Source organism: Ixodes scapularis, unplaced genomic scaffold, assembly GCF_016920785.2.
Source record: "Ixodes scapularis isolate PalLabHiFi unplaced genomic scaffold, ASM1692078v2 PGA_scaffold6__148_contigs__length_123643588, whole genome shotgun sequence".
Taxonomy (NCBI): Eukaryota; Metazoa; Arthropoda; class Arachnida; order Ixodida; family Ixodidae; genus Ixodes; species Ixodes scapularis.
Window position 1 is genome coordinate 22,850,477 of NW_024609881.1, and position 21,621 is coordinate 22,872,097.

Below are 21,621 nucleotides of genomic sequence, written 5' to 3' on the forward strand. Positions count from 1 at the left end.
CTCACGCCCGCAAATACAGCGCCTAAAAAGTTTGCAACGGAAACGTTGCAGCCTTGCCCAAGCGACACTGACGATTTCTTTGACTGCCTGATCACCACGGATGAGTGTTGAGTGCCTTATTACGTCTCAAGGCGAAGAACCAATTCGAAAAATAAAAACACCGTTAAAACCGAAAAAAAAAAAAAAAAGGGGGAAGGTGATTTCGCCATTGGGCCATGTGATGACTAGAGCTCTTGGAACTGCAATGGCGTCCTCCTGAAAGGTTAGGCCCATAAAGCAGCGGCTAAACCCATATAGCATGCAGAAGACGCGGCGTTTGCTACAGACATAATGACCAACGTATTTGCGGACATGCCTTCTTTCTTTTCGAGGAATGTTTACTTCATGCATCGTACGTTTTCTTGGGAAAAAAAAATTGTCTGCAGAGAGTTTTAGAGCGGGTCAGGCAAACACCACCGAGACTATTTCAAAACCTCCGGATGCGCCCGGCCGTGACGTCATCGAAGTGAGATCGGCCTGGAAGCTGGCTTCACCCGCTGGGCCAGGCTTTGTAATGCGTATAGTCTCTTCGTCCTCGGCGCTGATTTTTTCGATAATGGAACACCGACAGTACGTTTTACTTCAGAAAAGCTCGTAGGAATTAAGACTTTGGTTTGAGTTGGTTGGTTCATGATTATTTAAAAGGTTAAAAGCGCAAAACAAGACAAGGACGTGGAAGAAACGCACACGAAACAGACTGGCGCTCGTAGGGCACGTTTCAAGTCGTGTGTTGCATTTATTTTTTTAAATTCTCACTTCCACGTCGCCTATGTCTACGAACATTTAACGAGTCCAGGACTCGCGCACGATTTGCGAACATATTAAATAACAAAATTCAAAGCAAGAGCCCTGACGCCCCGATTTTCGCATCCATTATTAAAACATCACAGCCGCTTTTCGGGGGTAGAGATTTTCACTCTTTATTTTGCAGGAATAAGCTTGCCAAGTCTATAAAATAGGCTTGAAACACACATAAGAACTTGGGTTTGTGGCGAAAATACAATTTCTCAGGAATAGCTTCCACAAATCAACTAATAACACATTCATAAACAAAGTTTCAAACAAAAATATAATACATCATCTCCAACAAAACAAAGCAAAAAAAAAAAATCTTCGAATATACACGAAGTTTTAAACAATATACAGCAATGTCTCCAAATGCACTGTTGGCACACATTGAAGGGAACAAAAAAACATAAATAGGTCGAAACAAACACACACACACACACAAAAAAAGAAAAACAATTGCCACCGTTAGTGTTTGTGACAATAATGTCTAGGCAGCAGTCGAAATGATAGCAGACGCCTATGCCAGAAGCGTCTTCGGTTTCAGTTTTGCTGCTTTGGCATCAGCAATCATGTTGCTCTCTCGTTTGCACAAGTTATTCAGCAAAGTGTTGGCAGCCACGCCTAGTACATAACCCATCACCACGTGAGGTAAATGGTCATTTATCTTACCATTCAAGGTTCGGCTCTCGATTCGGCAAAAGTTCGGCCCATCGCTACATCCCAGCTGGCACGCTTTCGACAATCTTGAAATCGAAGGACGCCAGTGTGACCCCTTCGCGAACTTTTCCGTGTATTGTTAAAAATTTCAGCGCGTTGACACGTAAAATCAATACCATAGTAGTCCTCATGATGCCGCTGCGTTAGGACTTTGTATTTACCCAACGAAATGTCCGAAAAACGACTTTCTCAATTTTACGAAGTTCCCGATTTAACGAAGTAATTCACGGCTCCCGTCAACTTCGTTAGATCGAGTTTTGATATCTCTCTCTCTCTCTCTCTCTCTCTCTCTATATATATATATATATATATATATATATATATATATATATATATATATATATATATATATATATATATATATTGCTCTCCCATATTCTTTACCACGTTAAGCAACACTTCCTTTGATTTCCTTGCTCTCAAGACTCTGAGTGACTTTACCACGTTATATCGCAAAATCGAAATCCCTCAGGAGCTGCGCTCCCATTTCGCATTAGCGTGAACGTCTGTAATTTTTGTATGCGGGATCTTCAAGCAACGAAAGGACACACCTCCTCTTTTGTAGGACGTATTATCAGTGTGGCCGTGGCTTTTGGGAACCAAACAGCTGCTGGGAAACGTTACCGGGACACGTTGGGGTGGCCTTCAAGCGTCGCGGGAAGCTGATTAATGGAGCGCGTTTGCTCCACCAACACAGTGCACCCACGACGCTCTCGCGGATTTTTTTAGGCTATGAAGTACTGTCCCTTCCCCCGTACGTGTTCACCAGCCCTGCCACCCAGTGATTCCTGCCAATTCTTTCCCTCGTGAAAAACGACCCACTGCATGGCAAGTGTTTCGAGGACGATGACGAGGTGATTGTCGAGGTGGAACACTTCCCCAGAGCCAACACAAGGACGTTTACAACCAGAACATCCGCCAGCTCATCGATCGGTAGAAGTCTGTTGTCTTGTGTGATGCGTACGGAGGTGATGGACCCTCACCACCGCGCTCGTGACCACGGCTCTTTTTAAGCCGTAATAACACGGTGTTTATCAAAGCTCGTTGTAAAGGGGTGTCCAAACAGGACACTACAAAACGCACGACTCCGACAAATCGTGAAAATTGAAGCGGACGCGCCCGCTTCAAGCTCGCTTCAATTTTCACGATTTGTCGGAGTCGTGCGTTTTGTAGTGTCCTGTTTGGACACCCCTCAACACGCTCTGCCTCTGATTTTGGAGACGACCTCAATCTCCGGTCTCTTGGAAATACGTGCGTCTTCCGAGATTCATGCCTTGGCCAGAGTCCGGCCATGCATTTTGGGGTGCTTGGATATGTTGTGGGTCAAAGAAAATCGTTCTGGGTTCCTAGAGCCGTCCTCTCGTGTTCAGTTGTTGTTGTGTCACTGAACCTGAGGTGTTTCTCACTATAGTTGTGAGAAACAAGATGCAGTTTGTGCTCCAATCTTTTATAAATAAAAGAGGCAATTGTACATGCTGCTTGCTCATGGATGCCCTCATCAATTTCGTGTAAATGAACCTGTTAGAAATTCGCCAGTAAGATTTTCCAGATCTCTTTAGCGATGAACACAAACATAGTGTTGTACTTCACAATATATTTTTGAGTCAATCAGGCAACGATATGGTGTGGTACTAATGTCCAAGAAGCGCGCGCGCACGCACACACACACACACACACGCACGCACACACACACATACACATACACATACACACACACACACACACACACACACACACACATACACACAAGGAGATCACTGCTAGTGCCGTGCACAAATGAGAAATGTTTGAACGATTCAGGGATCCCTCATTCATTAATTATTCGTTTTCAGACCGGCTACTTTGGAAAGCTGCATGCTCCGATACATCAACGTCGTATGTGCTAATCGTCATTAAAAAAAAAGAAAACATGCGCGTGAAGAGATGTCCCATTTATTAAACGGCAATCAATCGAGACAGGGGAAACAGCGAAACAGCTGCAACAGTTAGTTTAATTAATCAGAGTGTACTCATGGTTCTGTCAATTGTCACCGCGCGACACGACTTTCTGCTTTCTGTGTAGTCTTGCACCAAATTACTAAAACAATAAAAAAAATCACTTATAATTAACTTTGGTGTAGAAGTTTATTGGATTTTGTAAATAAATATTTTAGATAGATAAATAGATAGGATCTGTATATATAATCTTTATAAGTGTTCAATAAGATTACTTGATTAGTGGAGAGAAAAAGTCATTTAACGTTACTTGAAAAAGTGACTCTTACTTTTCCGATTACTTCGTTTGCTTTATGTCGTTATCACTTGCGACACTGAGAAACTCGAGATTATTTGAGCTTTGTTATCTTGTGGGCACCAGTGTTAAGAGGCTTTTGTAGATAGCTAGAACTTCACTGTCCCAACTCGAGACTCAACAAACCCCTGCATAAACTGTCCATCTTTTGTACAGCTCGGTAAAAGTTATTGTATTCAAGATTTTTATTAAGTGAAAATATCGCAGTATTTTTAGCTCGAAACATGGTGACTAAGTAATCGTATATACGGAAGCCGAGGAGGGTGGGGCTTGTAAAAAAATACTAACGGCCACAAATCAATTTATTACTTCCAAAAGTAATGATATTACTCTTGCGACTACAAAAAAAAAAAGGAATGCATTACAAGTCTACTATGATTACTTGTAATGACAACACCTTGTCGGAAGCGCTCCTCGGGGCCGTTGTGTTTCCTCCTCCTTTTCTAACACCCATGTGCGGCGTGAGATGGCGTTGCCTGCGTTGGGAGGCTATGCGGAGCGCAAGTCCGTCTGCTTCTTTTTTGCAGGGTTTGTGGTGACGTCATCAAAAAGCCGAGCTCTGATTGGCTCTGATTCGAAAGATAGTGGGTAGCGGACCATTTGAAATTTAATGGCAGCCAAGTTTTCGAAGTCTATTACTATCTTCTTCACCTTCGGAATGTGCTGCCTGTAAAAAAAAGAAATGTTGAGTTTAGTCGCAAATGAGGCACCCAGCTATTCTTTTCTTGCAGGTGACTATGCTACCTGGATAAAGATCAAATCAAGATCAAATCAAATGTGAAGAAGGTTACTATCTTGATAGTAATTCCTTCTTCACAATTCATCTGTGATGGGAAGTTTCTACAAAATATTGGTGGGCAAGCTTCGACCAACACTAACATTGTTGAAGGCGCGCCTCGGAGAGCAATCGACACTTGCCTGTTTGAAACAATAAAAAATGTAAAGGTTTATCATTTTAGCGGTGTTTTAAAGAGATGGACAGCAACCTTTATTTTTAATGTCCTATAAAGCGTGAAACGCGGTATTTGAGGAGCAACAGTTTAAATTTGTTTAGAAGACGCTAAACAGTCGTTTCAGAGAGTGAAAGACCCACTTTTAGGAATTTTTCTAAATTTAACTGGACTAAGGACACGTGACAGCCCCAATTTTCCCAATAAATTTCGTGGGAAACTAAATTGGTGTAATAGGTCATGCGACGTGTCACGTGGCATCAATTTTCCCGCCATATTTGCAGGAGAAACTGTTTAAGCGAGAATTTTAAATGGGAAATTCGATCGGTGTGTAGGTAACATGACGTCAAGTTTCCCGCCATATTTAGCGGAGAAACTGTTTCCCCGCCAAATTTAACCGGGAAATTCCCCACCAAATTCAGCGGGGAATTGCAGAAACTAGTTGATGGACAGGCGGACAAAATTTTGGATTCCGTTCAAAAGCATTTCATTTTGTTTAGTGCATCACTCTTTCTTGACTCAGAAAAACTTCCAACAATGTCATAAATGACCGTTACTCTCAGATAGCATCTACATTTGACCTCGCCAATACGGCAAAACCTTAGCTCTAGCAATATGCAGTTCCGGGGTCGCTTCACCAATGGCGGCAGCGTGTGCTCTCGTTGTAAGCGGGTCGTAAGAGTTCACAAGAGCTCGGTCCTGAGCAAACGCAAGTGTGAACAGGTCGTAAGGGGCTCTAGACCGCTTTTTGCAATAGTCCATTTACGATCACGACTCAGTGCAAGGGCTCTTAGCATCCTCAAACAACCAGACATTACATTCATACCTGGACGATTCGCATGGCGAGTTGAAAGGCAGAGACATTTGCAATCAGAGCTGTGAGGAGGTGCCGAAAGCATAGATCGTCTGCAAAACTTCTCCCCGCCTTTTAAGTCGCCACGCGAAGATGTGGTGGATGCGCATTTGCAACCAATCCGTGCAGGAGGCGTCTGCCATTAAATTGCAACTGTGAAGGTGATGATGTTAAATGATGAGGACACGGAATTCCGCAAACTGTGACGCAAGATGAGCATGGCTCGTGAGAAGAACAGTATACAAGCATTTAGTGTCCCTCAGGACGCAGCCATCGCGCCCTTGCTTTTGGCAGTGTCCCGGCGGCAGCGACGGCGACCTGAACCTGCCTGGGCGTCGTCCCCACAGACCTTCACGCGTGTCCGGACTCGTGCCTCGGCTGGCCGTTGCACTGGTGTCGTTCCATCCTTCTGCCTGTCTCCTTACCTTCTATTCGCGGATCTTGTTCATTCATTTTAAGTACACCAACTTGTTCTTTCCGCTTGGCGGTCGCTCCCCAATATTCGCATCATTGCAGATCCCTGTCCTCATCTTATGGCGCCTTCTGGTGTTTGCAATTTCGTCTGATTGGAAAAAAAATATAGTAAATAGACCTTAAAGGGATACTACAACAAAATTTCGGCGCTCATTTTTTGGTCTATATGTGTTCGAAGGAGCAGTATCACATCGAACATACCAATATCTTGTTAAAAAAGTCTCGAAAAGGAATTTTAAAACGAATTAAACGATTAGCAAAGAGCACCTGGTGGATGTCGCTAACGCCTCGTTTGTAATGCTCGTCTAGGAACCTTGACAGCTAGTGACGGAGGTTGTCTCGTCTCCGGCCGCGACGAGAGAAGAGGGGCAGGAGGAACTCCCCTCTTCCCGAGAATGCCTTTTGTGTGTTGCAGAAGTCGCTATTGTCCCCCTACAAGATTACAGAAGATTAGCCCGTCACTCAAAATTCGTACAAAAGCAGCCGCTTCGGTGGCTGGAACGACTAGGCCGTCCTCTCGACGTCAGCCTCGCCGTAGCTTTGCTCGTCCTGAGACGACCTACGTCACAATTGCGTTGGATGTCACGGGGTCTCCGCTGGGCCTTCTCCGAGCGCTTGCCAGAGTGGGCCGTTTATAACGAGAAATACAGCCACCAGCCTCAAAATACAAACGTGCGATTGCCATTTACGGATATTGTGGATCATATTCAACCTACTTTTGAACACGACGGGAATATTTCAAATTTCGTTGAAGTATCCCTTTAAAGGGGTCATGAAACGCTTTTCCCACTTTTTCCTGTTTCGCTTTCCTCTTCAACTCATAAATCCCGCATTCCACTTAACAGTTCAGGAAGACGAAAAGAGGGGAGGGCCCCCTTGCTGCGAATCTGGTTTGTGTACCTGGACGCTTCTGGTCAAGAGATCCAACGAGTCAAAAGATCCAACGAGTCAAAAGGTCCAATAATGGATCTTATGACTCGTTGGATCTTTTGACTCGCTAGACACGAGTCAGAAGATCCAATGTGGGTCAAGAGGTCCAACGAGCCAAAAGATCCAAAGAGTCAAAAGGTCCACGGCGAGTCAAGAGGTCCAACGAGTCAAAAGATCCAACGAGTCAGAAGGTCCAATAATGGATCATTTTACGCGTTGGATCTCTTGACTCGGCAGACACGAGTCAAAAGATCCATTGCGGGTCAAAAGCTCCAATTATTCGAGAACTGCCGCTTCATATTGCGAAGGAGTCACGGCAAGCCCCTTACCGCTTTTTCCCTAGTCGCGGGGAGGCGTTGCACAGTAGGAATCAGTCCAGTAGGCCTTGAGCCAATCGCACGGGGGCTCAGTATAATGCTCAGCACCCTCTAGAAAATGTCAGCGGGTGCCTAAGTCCCTGTTGCCCCCCCCCCCCCCCCTCCCCCCTGGTTCCTGGGTCCTTGACGCACTAGATTCTTTGAACATCAAAATCATTTCACGACCCCTTTAAAGGGGTCATGAAACGTTATCGGGTTGGAACGTTCATGGCTTTGCCGGTTTGTACTGGTCCCAGCCTGGCATAAGTATAATCGCATAGACCGCCACTGATTCAGAAACTTCTCTGTCGCGGTGAAATTGTGAGTCGCGAAGATAAAAGGGGACTATTTCTTTCAGTCTTGCCTTTGCAAGGCTGAATGACGTAATTGGGAATCAAAATCACCCGACTGACGACAGTTGAGCGCGGCTCATGCATAGATTTGACACGAGCTACGTGAGCACTCGCCTTCAGCTTGTAACAGGCAATGCCTCGGCGGACAGTCGGGTAGTGGCTCGTGTACAAGCACTGCGGTGATGAGAATAGCCGAGCTCTAACAATGTCTGAGCTGAGCACACGTTCTCTACTTTGTCAAACCCAGCACGTGGGTAAGATTAACGTTAAAGGTATAGGATAGGCGCCGAGCCACGTGGCCGCTTTTTCTGGCTCCGAGTTGAGGGGATGAACGATGCTCATATTTCTCAAATTTATTTGGCGACTGTGCTTAGAAAGAAAAACCAATGCAAGTTTATTCAGTGATCAACGTTAGGGAGTGATTCTAACTAGTATTTAGCACAAATAGTAAAATCGTTTCAAGGCTCCTTTAGGATGCGCCTTAGATGGCCACTTCGAAAAGAGGAACTCCCGATAATTCACCGGTTCTTTCCGTGCAGGTAAGATATCGAACTTGGCCAATGGGAAGGCAAATGACGAAAAATAATTCAAAATAGTAATTTAAAATATATATATTTTTTAAAGGCGGGTTGATATTATGGTGAACGTTTCCTTTTTAATAAACTTTTAGGTTCGAGAAATGATATAACAAAATTTAAATTAGCGTTTGATAAGCGGTCGCTGTAATGGATCATGGTATGCAAGGCTCAAAATATGTCGCGGAAATGTGGAAAGTACAATGGTTTTTTTTCTCGGCTTTATTACGTGCGAATAGATAATTAAGTTTGCACGAACAAAATCCACTAGGTGCCGTACATTAAAAGGATAAGTAATATAAAACTTGCGTGATTATGAAAAAAAAAAAAAAATATATATATATATATCGGTACTTTCGCGATACATCGAAAGACTAATAAAAATGTGCATGGCCTTTGATCAACGCTGCTCAACCTGAACACGAGCCAGTGAAGCGTGTGCATGCACAGCAAGCGGTACTAGGGTCCTTCTCCAACTCTGAAATGCCTCGAATACAAAGGTCTTCAAGCCGTCGCGCTCTCGGCTTCGAGCATAGGCTGCGGCCCATCCTTAGGTGAAACGGATTATAGCGTGTGGTCTTTAGGTGCACCACGCAGTAGTGATTACACGAACGTAAGCCGATTCTGGTTCTCCGTATAGCGTTTTGCCAGTTAGCAGTCATGCTGCACTGGCCGGCAAGATACTGCGACATGTTGACCCTCTGAATGACTGCCAAACATTATACTGTCGAAATGATCCAGATAACCCTTCCTCCTGGTTTAGCTCATGCTGCGTATAGACCAACGCGCTGTTTCCATACAAGCCCTCACAAGGTGTGGGAAAAGGCGAAATTTCCGCACGAGGTGTGGCCACTGCACGTGCGCAAGGAGCGCGTCAAGTGGACCGTCTGCGCGTGCGCAATGCCGATAACAGCACCACCGCAGGGGCGGGACGTCAGCACCGCGTGTTGGTCTATACGTGCCTTGTAATTCAGTCACCAATTAACTGTCCATTGATTTCTAAATTCGAGAAACACCCTACGTCCCCACTACCGTGCAGCATGCACAACTCTCGGGGAATTCCTGCCTTAGACAAGCCTACCGCACGAAGAGATGGCGTTGGTCACCATCCGATTAAACTGGAAAATGAAAAGCGCCGTGACACAGCCAGCCATCCGGTATCCCAAAATCGGTCGTCCCCGAGGCCACTGTATCCTCTTCTCTCATCTCCCTATTTTTTGTCTTTGTCATTAGACGCGGGATCCCATCCTGCTTCAGTGCAGTGACCGTCACTCCCCTCCTTGTCACCCGAAAGCCGCCATGCATCGTACTTTTGCCTTTCTTGCTTTTCCTGCTCTTCTTCAAAGCCCTTTCCCCCTTCCCCGGTGATCGGGCAGAGAGTCAAGAGGTTCAACGAGTCAGAAGGTCCAATAACGGATCTTTTGACTCGCCAAACACGAGTCAAGAGATCCAATGTGGGTCAAGAGGTCCAACGAGTCAAGAGATCCAATGTGGTTCAAGAGGTCCAACGAGTCAAGAGATCCAACGAGTCGAAAGATCCACGGCGAGTCAAGAGGTCCAACGAGTCAAAAGATCCAACGAGTCAGAAGGTTCAATAATGGATCTTTTGACGCGTTGGATCTTTTGACTCGTTGGACCTCTTGACTCGGAATCTACCTGGACAGAGCCATTGTCCCCCTAGAAGATTAGCCCGTCGCTCGGAATTCAGACAAAAGTTGCTTTCCCCAACCCGCTCAGCCAGAAGCTGACAGTGCTGTGGAAGCTACGTGCTCGTTGGGCCAGCCACACTTTTGCCACGAGATCACGCCCCTTCGCGCATACCCACGCGCAGAGAATGAGGGCACGTGATGAAAGGGAGGCGGCTGATTGGTCGGGCAAGCGCGTAGCTTCCACCACAATGTCAGCTTAGCGTTGAAGGGACTAAGTCAGGTCCAGTTTCGTGTGACTTGCGTTTGGACCCGATGACGCGGTTTTAGGACCGCGGATGAATCACTGTGAAAAGGCAGAGAGCTTACGAATGGGGAGGAGGTACGAAATAGTCCGCTGTGTTTTCAAATTTTCGCACAGAAAATCAGGCTTTTGACTTTCTTCTTTGGCCCACTGAACGAGATTCCGGGTCAAGAGGTCCAACGAGTCAAAAGATCCAACGCGTCAAAAGATCCATTATTGGACCTTCTGACTCGTTGGACCTTTTGACTCGTTGGACCTCTTGACTCGCCGTGGATCTTTTGACTCGTTGGATCTCTTGACTCGTTGGACCTCTTGACCCACATTGGATCTCTTGACTCGTGTTTGGCGAGTCAAAAGATCCAACAAGTCAAAAGATCCATTTTGGGCCTTCTGACTCGTTGGATTTCTTGACTCCCTGCCCGATCACCGGGAAAAAGGGGGGGGGGGGGGGAGGGCGAGGGCTTTGAAGAAGACTAGGAAAAGAAAGAAAAGCAAAACTACGATGAATTACGGCTTTTGGGTGACAAAGAAAGGCGTGACGGTCACTGCACTGCAGCGGGGAGGGGGGGGGGGGGGGGGGAGGGATTTCGCGACTAATAACCAAGCAACAGAAAAGAGGGAGATGACAGAAGAGGATACATTGGCCTCGGGGACGAGAGGTTCTGAGATCCTGAATGGGTGGCTGTGTTACGGCGCAGTGCGTTTTCCATTTCAATCGGCTGGTGACCAACGACATCTCTTCGTGCGGCATGCTTGACTAACGCAGGAATTTCCTGAGAGTAGTGCACGTTGCACAGTCGCGGGGACGTAGGTTGATTCTCGAATTTAGAAATCAACGAACTGTTAATCGGTGACTGAATGACGAGGCACGTATAAACCGACATGCGGAGCTGACGTCCCGCCCCTGCTGTGGTGTTGCTATCGGCATTGTGCACGCGCAAACGGTCCATTTGGCGCGTTCCCTGAGCACGTGCAGTGCCCCCACCTCGTGCGGAAGCTGTGCCTTTTCCCACACCTCTTGGAGATGTTTAGGGGTTAAAAGCGCTAAAAACGACGGACGAGTAGGAGAGGCACACACCACAGAGCGCTACTCGTCCGTCGTTTTTAGCGCTTTTAACCCCTAAACATGTTCAACCAACTAGCCCAAATCCAGTCCCTTCTGCAATACCTCTTGGAGGCTTGTATAGAAACAGCGTCTAATACGCAGAATGAGCTCAACTGAGAGGAAGGGTTGTGTGGATAATTTGAACAGCATTATGTTTGGCAGCCCTCCATGCAGATAGTCAACATGTCACAGTATCCTGCCGGTCAGTGCAGCATGACTCTTGACTGGCACCACGCTGTACGGAAAACCAGCATCGACGTGCGTTCGTGTAACCACTACTGCGGGGTGCACCTAAAGACCCCAGGGCCCGTTTGCTCGAAGCCGGTTAACTTTGACCGCGGTTAAAAGTTAACCGCCCTTTCCTACTTGGTACCTACAAGTACGTAGCCAAGTTTGACGAGGGCTGGATGAGCGATAGCTGCGTGTTTTATTATGGGGTGATAGCTGGTGTCACCTACTGGCTGTAGCGAATACACGAGGCCTCCGTGGAAAGGTTCCCAAAATGGGGGGCCCAAAAACGCGCGCTACCGAGTAGTCGCGAAGCAGTGCGGCATACATTTCAGCTTAGGAAACAAATTTTACTGCTCGTGGTACAGATAATCGGCAAGGTAAAACTAAGTTAACCCTTGCTTGTAAATTTTCTAAATATTTGGCTGTCTGAAGTGAAGACAAGCCTCGTTGAAATTTCCTTTTGAATTCAAAAGAGGACGACGAAGTTGAGTCCTAAAAACGACGAGAAAGAAGTGAGCACTGAAAGGCGGGCGGTACACCGGCAGCATGGTTCGCCAGCGTGTAAGAACTGTATATAAAACCATCCTAAATGGAAAAACCTGTAATTCGGCTCCACTGAAAATTGACGTATTAGTAAATTACCCGAACACCGAGAAGAACGCTGTAAGTGTAATTCTACGATCCGCGCGCGCTGGCCTTCCACTTATAAAAGATTTGAAGTAAATAATCATAATAAATCTGACGAACGCGCGTGCACGGCGAAATTTGTTTTAGGCTTTTTGCTTCAGAACAGTTATTACTGCAGACGCCAGCACGTGCAGCGCGTATAGCATGCACCTCGGTGCTTGGGAAATTTAGCAAAAGGTATATTGAGACGCTGTCTGCTTTTGTGTGCTATCAATACCCGGCCGATTGAGTCAAGGCAATCCACTATCCAAAGACGTTGCCATGCCGACAACTATCGCGTTCATTTAGGCTTAGGACTAGCCAGAATCGAAAGTCTATCTAAAAATGCGGCGAGGTCATTGCTCATACTTTGCGTCTTAAGTGAGGTAAGGCGAAGCAAAAACCTCCTGCACCATTCATTGCTGACTAACGCGCCCGCTATAGCAGCTACTACGACGTATTAGTTCCAAAGCGAGTGGCGCTCACTCATTGGGGCACCGCCATGTTTCCCCGCCGTCCTTAAGGCGCATTCACACTGAGCAAAAAACGCGCGTTACGGTCGACGTCGACGCCGGCGTCGAAAAAAGGGATGCATTCAGACTGGGCCCGCCTGGCCCACCGCCGTCTGCGTCATCCCGAAAGATCCCGCGTCCGTCGAGAGAGCACGGGAATTTGTCGCGTCTGTACTTTTCTTTTTTTGTTGTTTCGTCTGCTTCGTCGGGCGTTTGCCGCCAGTTTTGCGCTTGGCGGTTCGACCAGATCGACTACGATGGACAACGGCGAAGATTATGAGGAAGATGTGCTGCTCACAACACTTCTGGTGTGCACAGTGAAGTACAAACGGAGGCAGCAGCGTAGAAGACGTTGGTGGGTGAGGCCGTTCCTTCTCGACCGTGAGGAGCACGGCCAAGCTTGTCGTTTGGCGGCCGAATTGCGCGCTCATGATGAGGAGTACTTTCGGGAGTGAGTATATTCCACACGTTCTACTAAAATTGCTCACAGCCACGTAATGTTGCTTGTGATGTTAATAAGCCCCAATTTCGACAGCTACATCAGGATGCCTCCGAGCACTTTCGACACCTTGCTCGAGCTGGTCCGCGACAAAATCACAAAAACAAACACTAACTGGAGGAAAGCCATCGCGCCCGAACAGCGGCTAATTGTGACACTCAGGTGAGTCAAGAAAAGGAATTCTGCGTAAATAACGAAATTAAGTGTTTTACACTATGTAATTAAAAACGCACTTCAGAATCTAATTAATTTCTCCGGGATCACGTCAATGCGCTGCAGGCGTCAGGTGTACGTCTACGACGTAATAATGCGCGAACTAATTAAAAACTAAATAAATATTTTGTGTTAAGTATGCGTTTTCCCGCATTCCAATCGGAGATTTCTGGCCTGTCCTCTCTCGGCAATTAATACTCTTATTTATGATTTTCAAACCTTGAGACTGGGCTAGGGAAGTTCGCTTCCTTCACTGGGTTTAAACATCATACGATTAATACGCACCAGCCCGCCTTCACTTTGGCCATTCGCTCTAATAACTTTAATCTTCATTATGTGAGACGCAGGTTCCTTGCTGCTGGACAATACATCCGTGGTGCCTCATTTAACAACTGCATGGGCCGCTCCACAGTGTGTGGCATCATTCAAGAAACTTGCCAAGCCCTCTGGGATGTCTTGCAGCCACTGTACTTGACATGTCCACAGCACGCAGATGAGTGGTTGCAGGTCTTTAACATCATGGACTTTATTAACCGAGTATTGAACACACGCATGGGGCATTTAAAGGGTAGCGTGTTACGAGTCATGCAATGACTGAATCGTAAAAACAATTATAGTTCAGTATGGCAGAGCTGATGTCATGGTCTTTGGTTGATGCATTTCAGTTAGGTCACACACTGCAAAGACAGTAGCATGTGTAGCATTGTGCGACAGGAAAAATAGCAGAACAATATCATTAACATAAAAATTGCAGAGCTCCAAACCAGCCAAGCAGAGAGCGGGAGGTAGGTACTAAATATTTAATTCTCTAGATTGCTTCGGAATTTGAGGAGACCTGGAATTTCCCACACTGCCTGGGGGCCATGGATGGTAAGCATGTTGTGATCGAGTGCCCAGGCCGCACAGGCAGCCTCAACTTCAACTATAAAAAGACGTTCAGCAAGTTGATGCTTGCCATCTGTGATGCCAAGTACAGGTTAGTGCAATTTAACTATTTTATGGGTAATATTTTATTGTTTAAACTCAAGGATTTCACTTGCTGAATTGTCACTCGGGGTGACTGCCAAGTTCCCCAAGTATTTTTTCTGCATTCCACACTCTGCTTATACATAAAGTGAATGTGCACTATAAAAGCAATCAGCATGATTTGGCAAAGAAAGAAGTTTTTTTGCACCAAGGTTTTGATGTATGTATAAAAATTTGCATGCATATCTTTATGCATTCTGCATAACCAACTGCCAGGCTGATGCCATATCACATGTAGAACACAATTAGTTTTCTAAAAATTCATCAATTTAACTAGCTGCATCTAAAGCAGTTCAGCAAGTCGAGATCATTCCATTAACGTATGCATATATCCATATTTAACTTCTTTTGCAGGTTCCTTTATGTGGAGATAGGCCATCATGGAAGTGAAAGTGATGCAGGCATTTTCAGACGCTCAGATTTCCTACAAGCTATTGCTGAAGGCCAACGGCGTCTCCCAACAGCAAGCTGGCTGGGGAGCAGGAAAGTCCCCTACTTCTTTGTCGGGGATGAAGCATTTCCCCTGAAGACGTTCGTAATGCGACCGTTTCCAAGAAAGAGTAAGAAAGCAAGAGCGAGTTCTATTTTGCGCTCAATGAGCAACTTAAAGCATTCATACATGGTTTGTCTACTAATCTTTGTGAAGGATGCAGTTCACTTGCTATGAAACGCCATTCGCAGATGGAAATAGAACAGGAAAACACTGTATGCCGTTTGCTAACCGACTGGAAAAAAAGTTAGTAGTGTCTATGAACCCGGTGCCGCGGCTAAGCAAGATTGGATGCAGGCTAAAATTGTGATTGTCTGCTATTTTATGTTGGAAGCTATGAATTGATAACCCACACTTTGTTTGCAAGTATCAAGTTGTTCTGCTGCCATACACAAGCTGATATCGACCGGTGGATGAAGTACTATGGACAAGCATGTCACGAGACCTCTCACCATTTGCAATTTGGCGTGACATACTCACCAAAATATTGCACAATTGCAAACTCGCAAACAGGTCAAAAATGTCTCATTGATTCATTATGTGCAAGTTGTGGTGCAACATCCAATCAGCAGCAAAGAACATTCTCCCTGTCACCTTGACCAAAATTAGACCTCGCAACTGCGAACTTAAATGGCACCGGTGATGAAAAGAGGCATTCAAAAAGGAAATGTCAATTCATGTTATATTTCTGTCTGTCAATAGATCTCACAGGAAGACCTCCCAGGGTCTTTAACTATCGGCTGAGCAGAGCCCGGAGGGTAGTGGAGAACACCTTCGGCATACTGGCACAGAGGTGGAGGATACTGCGTCGGCCATTCGCTGCAAAAGAAGAGACCACGGACAGAATTGTGGCCGCATGTGTGGTCCTCCATAACTTCCTGATGAAGCACTCTGAAGTGTCTGAATGCAGCTATGTGCCCCCTGGATCTGTGGATGGGGAAGACTGGGAAGGCGAGCTTGTCAAGGGACAGTGGAGGTCAGAAGAAGACGAAGGGTCTGGTCTCACTGATGTTCCACCTCGGGGCACAAGATGCACTGAGTATGTATATAGTATGTTGGTATGCAAGCTTGCCTCATTCGTTTTTTTGTGAAATTCCAGCCAGGCTTACAGTATTCGGGAGTACTTGTCTATGTACTTTGAGATGGATGGCAAAGTGCCATGGCAGGACGAGTACCTTGATAGACACTGAGCTGACACAGGTATTTCCCCTCACATCTCTTGATTATCAGGAAAATTACAAGTTTCATACATAGTGATGTCTTGTTAATACAAACCCCGTTAATATATGGATACGCCGCTATATGTATAGACAACAATTTCAAGGACGTACTGGGTCAAAACATGAATTTGTCTTGTTTTTATGAACAATGCCCATAATGCTTTTTTGAGGAAACACAGGTGCAATATTAACAAGACATCACTGTACTGCATGTGAACTTTGGGCATGAAAAATTTTTAATGATGAAAACTTACACATTTTTTATATTACAGCCAAAAAAAGTAACAATTCAAGATGATGTGAAACCCTATTGAAGATCCTTTTTCACAAAAAAACATACTAAAATAATATAGACAAATTAATTTTTGCAAGCAGTGACTTGAAAAATAATCTGTAAGAACGGGTCATGCATATGTATTGCCCCATGGTAATGATTTGATGTATACCAATCAAAAAATTGTGCTCACAAAATATTTTTTAAAACTGCACTTCACCTAACTTGTGAAATATCAAGCCTGCAAAAATACTTTTACAGTAACCACAGATAATATTTCCCAGGACTTATACCATGGGATATGTCCCCATTATGACACATGGAGATTGATTATTTGCAGTGGGAGGGTAACTTATTGTGTGTGTCTATGAAGACTTCTCTTTATGGTAGTGTTACGATAGTGACTTCTCTTCTCCAAGTACTGTTTGCTGATAAAGCCTCGTTCTGCCTGATGATCTCTTTAGCACATAGGGTCTTGCAGCAGATATAACCAAGTGCTTCAATAACTCTTCTGTTTAAAATACAATTTATTTAAAACCTTACATGTTAGGAATGCACAGAGTTGAAAGTTGCTGGATTGAACACAAAAATATAATGAAGCCCCAAATAAATGTAAATATTGCACTTAGGTAAACAATTAACGAGGCAAAAAGAAAGACTGCAGGAGCGGCTCTGGCAATTCTGAAACTGAATAGAAAAAAAATATTGGCACTTGCCTTGCCAGACATGGAATCATATAATTTGTTTCTAGATTAATGTAAATAGGTATTGCACTTGAATAAAGTAAGCAGGTGAAAGATTATGCATTTACCAAAATATAGGTCAACCTTTTTGTTTTTTAAACACAGCCAGTGCATTTTTAGAGTACCATAGCAACGAGGTGCTTACTGATGAAGAGGAGTATGAACATTTTGTATGGTTAAATTGTTGGCATGGGATGGAAAGTAATGCATATAGTATATTCCACTGAAATAATGTTAGAGTAAAATAGTTTTGAGTACCAAAATTGATGTTTTCTTTAAGTTGTAATAATTCCATTCGTTCCAGTTCACTTCACCAATTGACTGCACGATGACGAGCACATTTAACAGAGCTAACACGTCAGAACAGACCAGGAGCACGAGGAATATTGCGAAACTTTGATATACCGTCGGTGTTTGATAAAGATCAAGCACCGACAGTAGTAATCGAATAGTAGTATCTTATTCGAAGCTGTAATTGAAAGTTCCAAACAGTGACACAAGCCTACTGTAGCAATCCGCATGAGTAGCGGGGCCTGAGCCAGTATAGTTTCAGTATTAATATATAAAAAGAAAAAAATTAATGAAGTGAAATTAAACATTCTAAAAACTTGATCCATGGGCTATGTCGTTAAATAGGTTGGCCTATATTCCAGTGAATGCAAAGGTAATTTTTGTGTCTTTTCTTATAGAACCATGCAAACCTTATTTGTGATACATGTGGTCTGTCTGCGTTCGCTCCTGCAGCCTTCTTTTTTGAAATTCATATGCAATTTTGTCCATTTCATGGAGAGCTGCCACCTGCTCCTCAGCTCCAAGAATCCTCACTTTGGCGGCAAGTGCCATGCAGTGAAAGTGGACACTGTCCACATTGGCTTCCCCTTGCTGCCGCCTCTCGTGGAGTTCCCTAAGCCTGCTGATGCAGTACTGCATAGTATCTTCACAGGGGTCATGTTTTCTGCAAATGGGAAGGAGTGTAAATTTTCCTTGTTGTCTTTTATGTTTTTTTTTTTAACTCTTGTGTTTGATTAAAGCGAATGACTGATTGATTTACGTTGATCTAAGAGCATAGCTTACTTAGAGTCCCTGGATGAAGACGACCGGGCTCTCTTTTGTTTCGGTTTCGTTGCCCCGACAGCTGACACTGCCACACTGTAAATAAACATATGCCATGAGTAGCAACAATGTGTCTCGGGGAGGGAGGGGGACCTTATTTTTTTTTTAACGTGAAACATTCTTTGGTTAGGTTTAAAGCGTGGCTGCGAGGGTCGCTGCTGATTGGTAAACCCGTGGGAGAGGAGTGAGGGGTATGTTGCTGATTGGTTAACGGGAAGGTCATGTGACCAGGAGTGCAATGGGTTAGAAAGTTCTGGAAGATCAAGATCAGAGTTATCATTTCAAGTGTATACATGCCGCGCATTGAATCATCTGATGAATGTAGGTGTCTGGGTGAACACACTAGACATGCTGCTAAATGAATTTTGCTTAACGTTTGTGGTGCTAGAACGTTTCACATATGGAACACAATTGCCTAGCAATTCATTTTCAATTGGGGCAACTCTGAAATTGTGGGTATGGCTATGGAGTCCCAAAGGGCAGCTGCCATCTTGGATCCCCATTCAGTTGCCCCTGGTAGTAATTCAAACAAAGTAAACACCACGCTGTGGAAGCCCGTGGTTTTGATTTCCAAGCTCGATTTTTTCAATTAATTAATCATACTTATACTTGTTCCCATACAAAATTATGTGGATACAGAGGACAACATATAAAGCCCAACAGTTGGTGGCCTGCTAGCCCTGTCTTGGGAATATATAGTAAAGAAATTGTATACAACATGGCCATTTTCCATGTATGTAATTGTTTAATAAATTTATAGCTACCACCATGCAAGTAATAGTGAAGAAATTCACTCTATGGTTGAATGAACACTTCCTACAACCTCCATTTCCTTTAGCTGCAAACCTTAAAACCATAAGGAAAAAACAAAGGCTGAAGATTTAAAACATGGTTGAATGCACAAGCCTCATTAGCTTCAAGAGGATACAGAAAGTAATATGGCGAGACATACCCAAGATTGGTGTCCTCTACAGGAATGCTAGGATAAGGAAAGAGAGAAAGGGTAACAAGAGGAATGCATGTGAAAGCCCCTGTCATATTAATAATTCTGAGGTGTATACCTCAAGCACTTTTCAGCTCACAGCTGCAAAAGCAACAAGTGCAAGCTATCCCACAATCCATCCTTTAAAATTAGCAAATTACATGCAAGCACTCCTTCAGAGATGCACATCTCAAAGCCATGATCTGGTGCCTGTACAGGGGCATAAACATATGGTCAGTGTACCATATGTTTAGGAACCCTCCCCCTCCCTCGTTTTATGCCCTAAATTTTACACATGCAGAAATCAAGATGGGGGTCAGGACATCCGGACTCCCTCTCTAAATCCACCCCTGTGCCTGTATGCATGCAGCCTTTGCTGTCCTATAGGCCAAGGAGAAAATGGAACATAGAAAGTTTAACATAGTCAATTGAAAAAGGGCCTATGCATTTATCAGGCTGCCTTAGAGCAGAGGAACTTTTTCCTGCATGCGACAAGAATGTGGCAGATGGCAACTTGTGTATTAGATTTCGTCAGCATTGTCATAATTATACAATTATCCTGTTATGAACACACAAACTTACACATTAATGTGTAACCTGCTATTATATTTTGAAATAACCCTGTGACAACTATTTCAACCTCTTGAATCACTAGCCTGCAAAAGCATATGCAACAGCAAACGAGAACAGGGAATTTCCCCTAAGTAATCATCACTGCCACAAGGGTGTCACATGATATTCATATATATCACCTTCCTGCTTGACTCACCAAGAAACACCAAGCTGATACCATCCAGTGCTACTTGGTGAGCCAAACATTCAGGAACCTCCAGATTGGACTCAGAAACTTGTGTTGCAGTGATTATACAACTCTTCGGCCACCTCAAAATTGCACGCTGTTTACAAAAATTCCGGCGCCGCCCACATCAGGTGTGGGCGCTGCACCTGCACATAAACCACATATACAGAAACAAGATTCTCATGAAATGAAGTGTCTGCACACACACTGACGATAGCAGTGCCACAGCAACGGCGTAATGTCGGAGCCATGCTGGCCTTTTACGAAACGCAGGAAAATTTCTGCACCACCCAAAAGATGATATATAATATTTCAACACGAGAGCAAAGAACTGTCATGTGTGCACAGTAAAAAAAGTAGAGGAAATATGTGAAAACTTACATGTCATCGCCCTCTACAATAATCTCCTCAACGTCTTCATATGGAGGCTGATCATGATTGATGCTGAAATCAAGAGATGAATATACCCCCGGTGAGTGACCACACACTGCAGCTCTGAGAAAGTATCAAGATAGTTGGAAACAAAAACGAACTATCACAGGTTGGGGTCCATGAAGGGTTAACTAGGGCGATCGCGGCTTTTTTATATAAAATATTTATTTCAGACACTATATTTCCGCCGCATTCTCGGACGCATGACTGCTATTTATCACATTAATTTCATTGTAAGGCAACACAAGCCCATTCGGGTTGATCCGGAAATTAAACAAAGAGTACCAATTTCACAGCACTCACGGAGGACTTGGTGTTGTGGGGCTTGCCGTCGTGACGTTCGTCCAAACTCTGAAATTAATCGAGTGGTGATCGCATACGTCCGACTAGCATACAGGGAAAATTGTAGCTTACCGTGCTTCCTCATTCCCGCTGTCGAGCAGAGTCCGCATTCGAGCGAAGTAGGCCCACCTCACTTTTGGAACTTCGCTGGCTCCTGCACCGCTCCGCTGTTTGTTCCGAGCATCAACTTGGATTCTGGTGTACTTGTCCCTCGCATTTTTGAATTTACTTTCCGCTACGTGACCTGTATCAAGGCGGCCCGATATTAAAACAAAGATGATCAATCGGTCATAGTCTACCGCCAATGCGAAAACTTTTCAACTTACCTTCCATGCCGAATTCCGATCCAATTATTTTCCAGATGCTCGATTTTAGTGTTTTGTTCTTGTAGTCCGGATGCCGCTTATCGTATAATAGAGGGTAGTCTTCCACCAGATCCAGAAGAATCTCCAAACTAAAAGAGGGACCGGGTTTCGTTTCGCACGACATTTTTTGGCGCCTGCTGTCTGCTTCGTCTGCTTTGCGCGGGACGGCGGGAGGTGCACGGGAGAGCGTTCCCCGGTTCCCCCATCAATCCCGTCCGGAAACCGAGCGATACGTCATGTCCTGTCGCTCTCTCATTGGCTGCGTCGAGGGAGAAATTGGGTCTTGAGGCGTCGTCTCCCTGCGTCGTCGTCCTCGCCGCGCGACTTTTTTCA

At 44.8% G+C, this 21,621-nt stretch overlaps 2 protein-coding genes across 2 annotated transcripts in view; one reads left to right on the forward strand and one right to left on the reverse strand.

Moving 5' to 3' along the window:
- Nucleotides 1-1,345: 1,345 nt before the first annotated feature.
- The window catches only part of LOC115331848 (deoxycytidylate deaminase-like), a 40,283-nt gene continuing 20,007 nt past the window's right edge, over nt 1,346-21,621 (reverse strand). The window contains exons 5-6 of the mRNA XM_040209603.3: nt 4,365-4,502; nt 1,346-1,571 (exon numbers count right to left, since the gene is read on the reverse strand). Of these exons, the coding sequence (XP_040065537.2) occupies nt 1,346-1,571; nt 4,365-4,502 (364 nt within the window). The remainder of the gene's footprint in view (nt 1,572-4,364; nt 4,503-21,621) is intronic.
- Nucleotides 12,980-16,341, forward strand: LOC121047948. Its single transcript, XM_042294393.1, has 7 exons — nt 12,980-13,241; nt 13,326-13,451; nt 13,850-14,009; nt 14,315-14,478; nt 14,883-15,088; nt 15,721-15,994; nt 16,118-16,341. The coding sequence occupies exons 1-7, from the start codon at nt 13,048-13,050 to the stop codon at nt 16,206-16,208; spliced, it is 1,215 nt and encodes a 404-aa protein (XP_042150327.1). The 5' UTR covers nt 12,980-13,047; the 3' UTR covers nt 16,209-16,341.

Coding starts and splice junctions, on each gene's coding strand:
- LOC121047948 (XM_042294393.1), top strand. CDS start 13,048: ATGGACAACGGCGAAGATTATGAGGAAGATGTGCTGCTCACAACACTT. Junction 14,479..14,882: donor ATCTGTGATGCCAAGTACAG/GTTAGTGCAATT, acceptor CTTCTTTTGCAG/GTTCCTTTATGTGGAGATAG. Junction 15,995..16,117: donor CTTGTCAAGGGACAGTGGAG/GTCAGAAGAAGA, acceptor GTGAAATTCCAG/CCAGGCTTACAGTATTCGGG.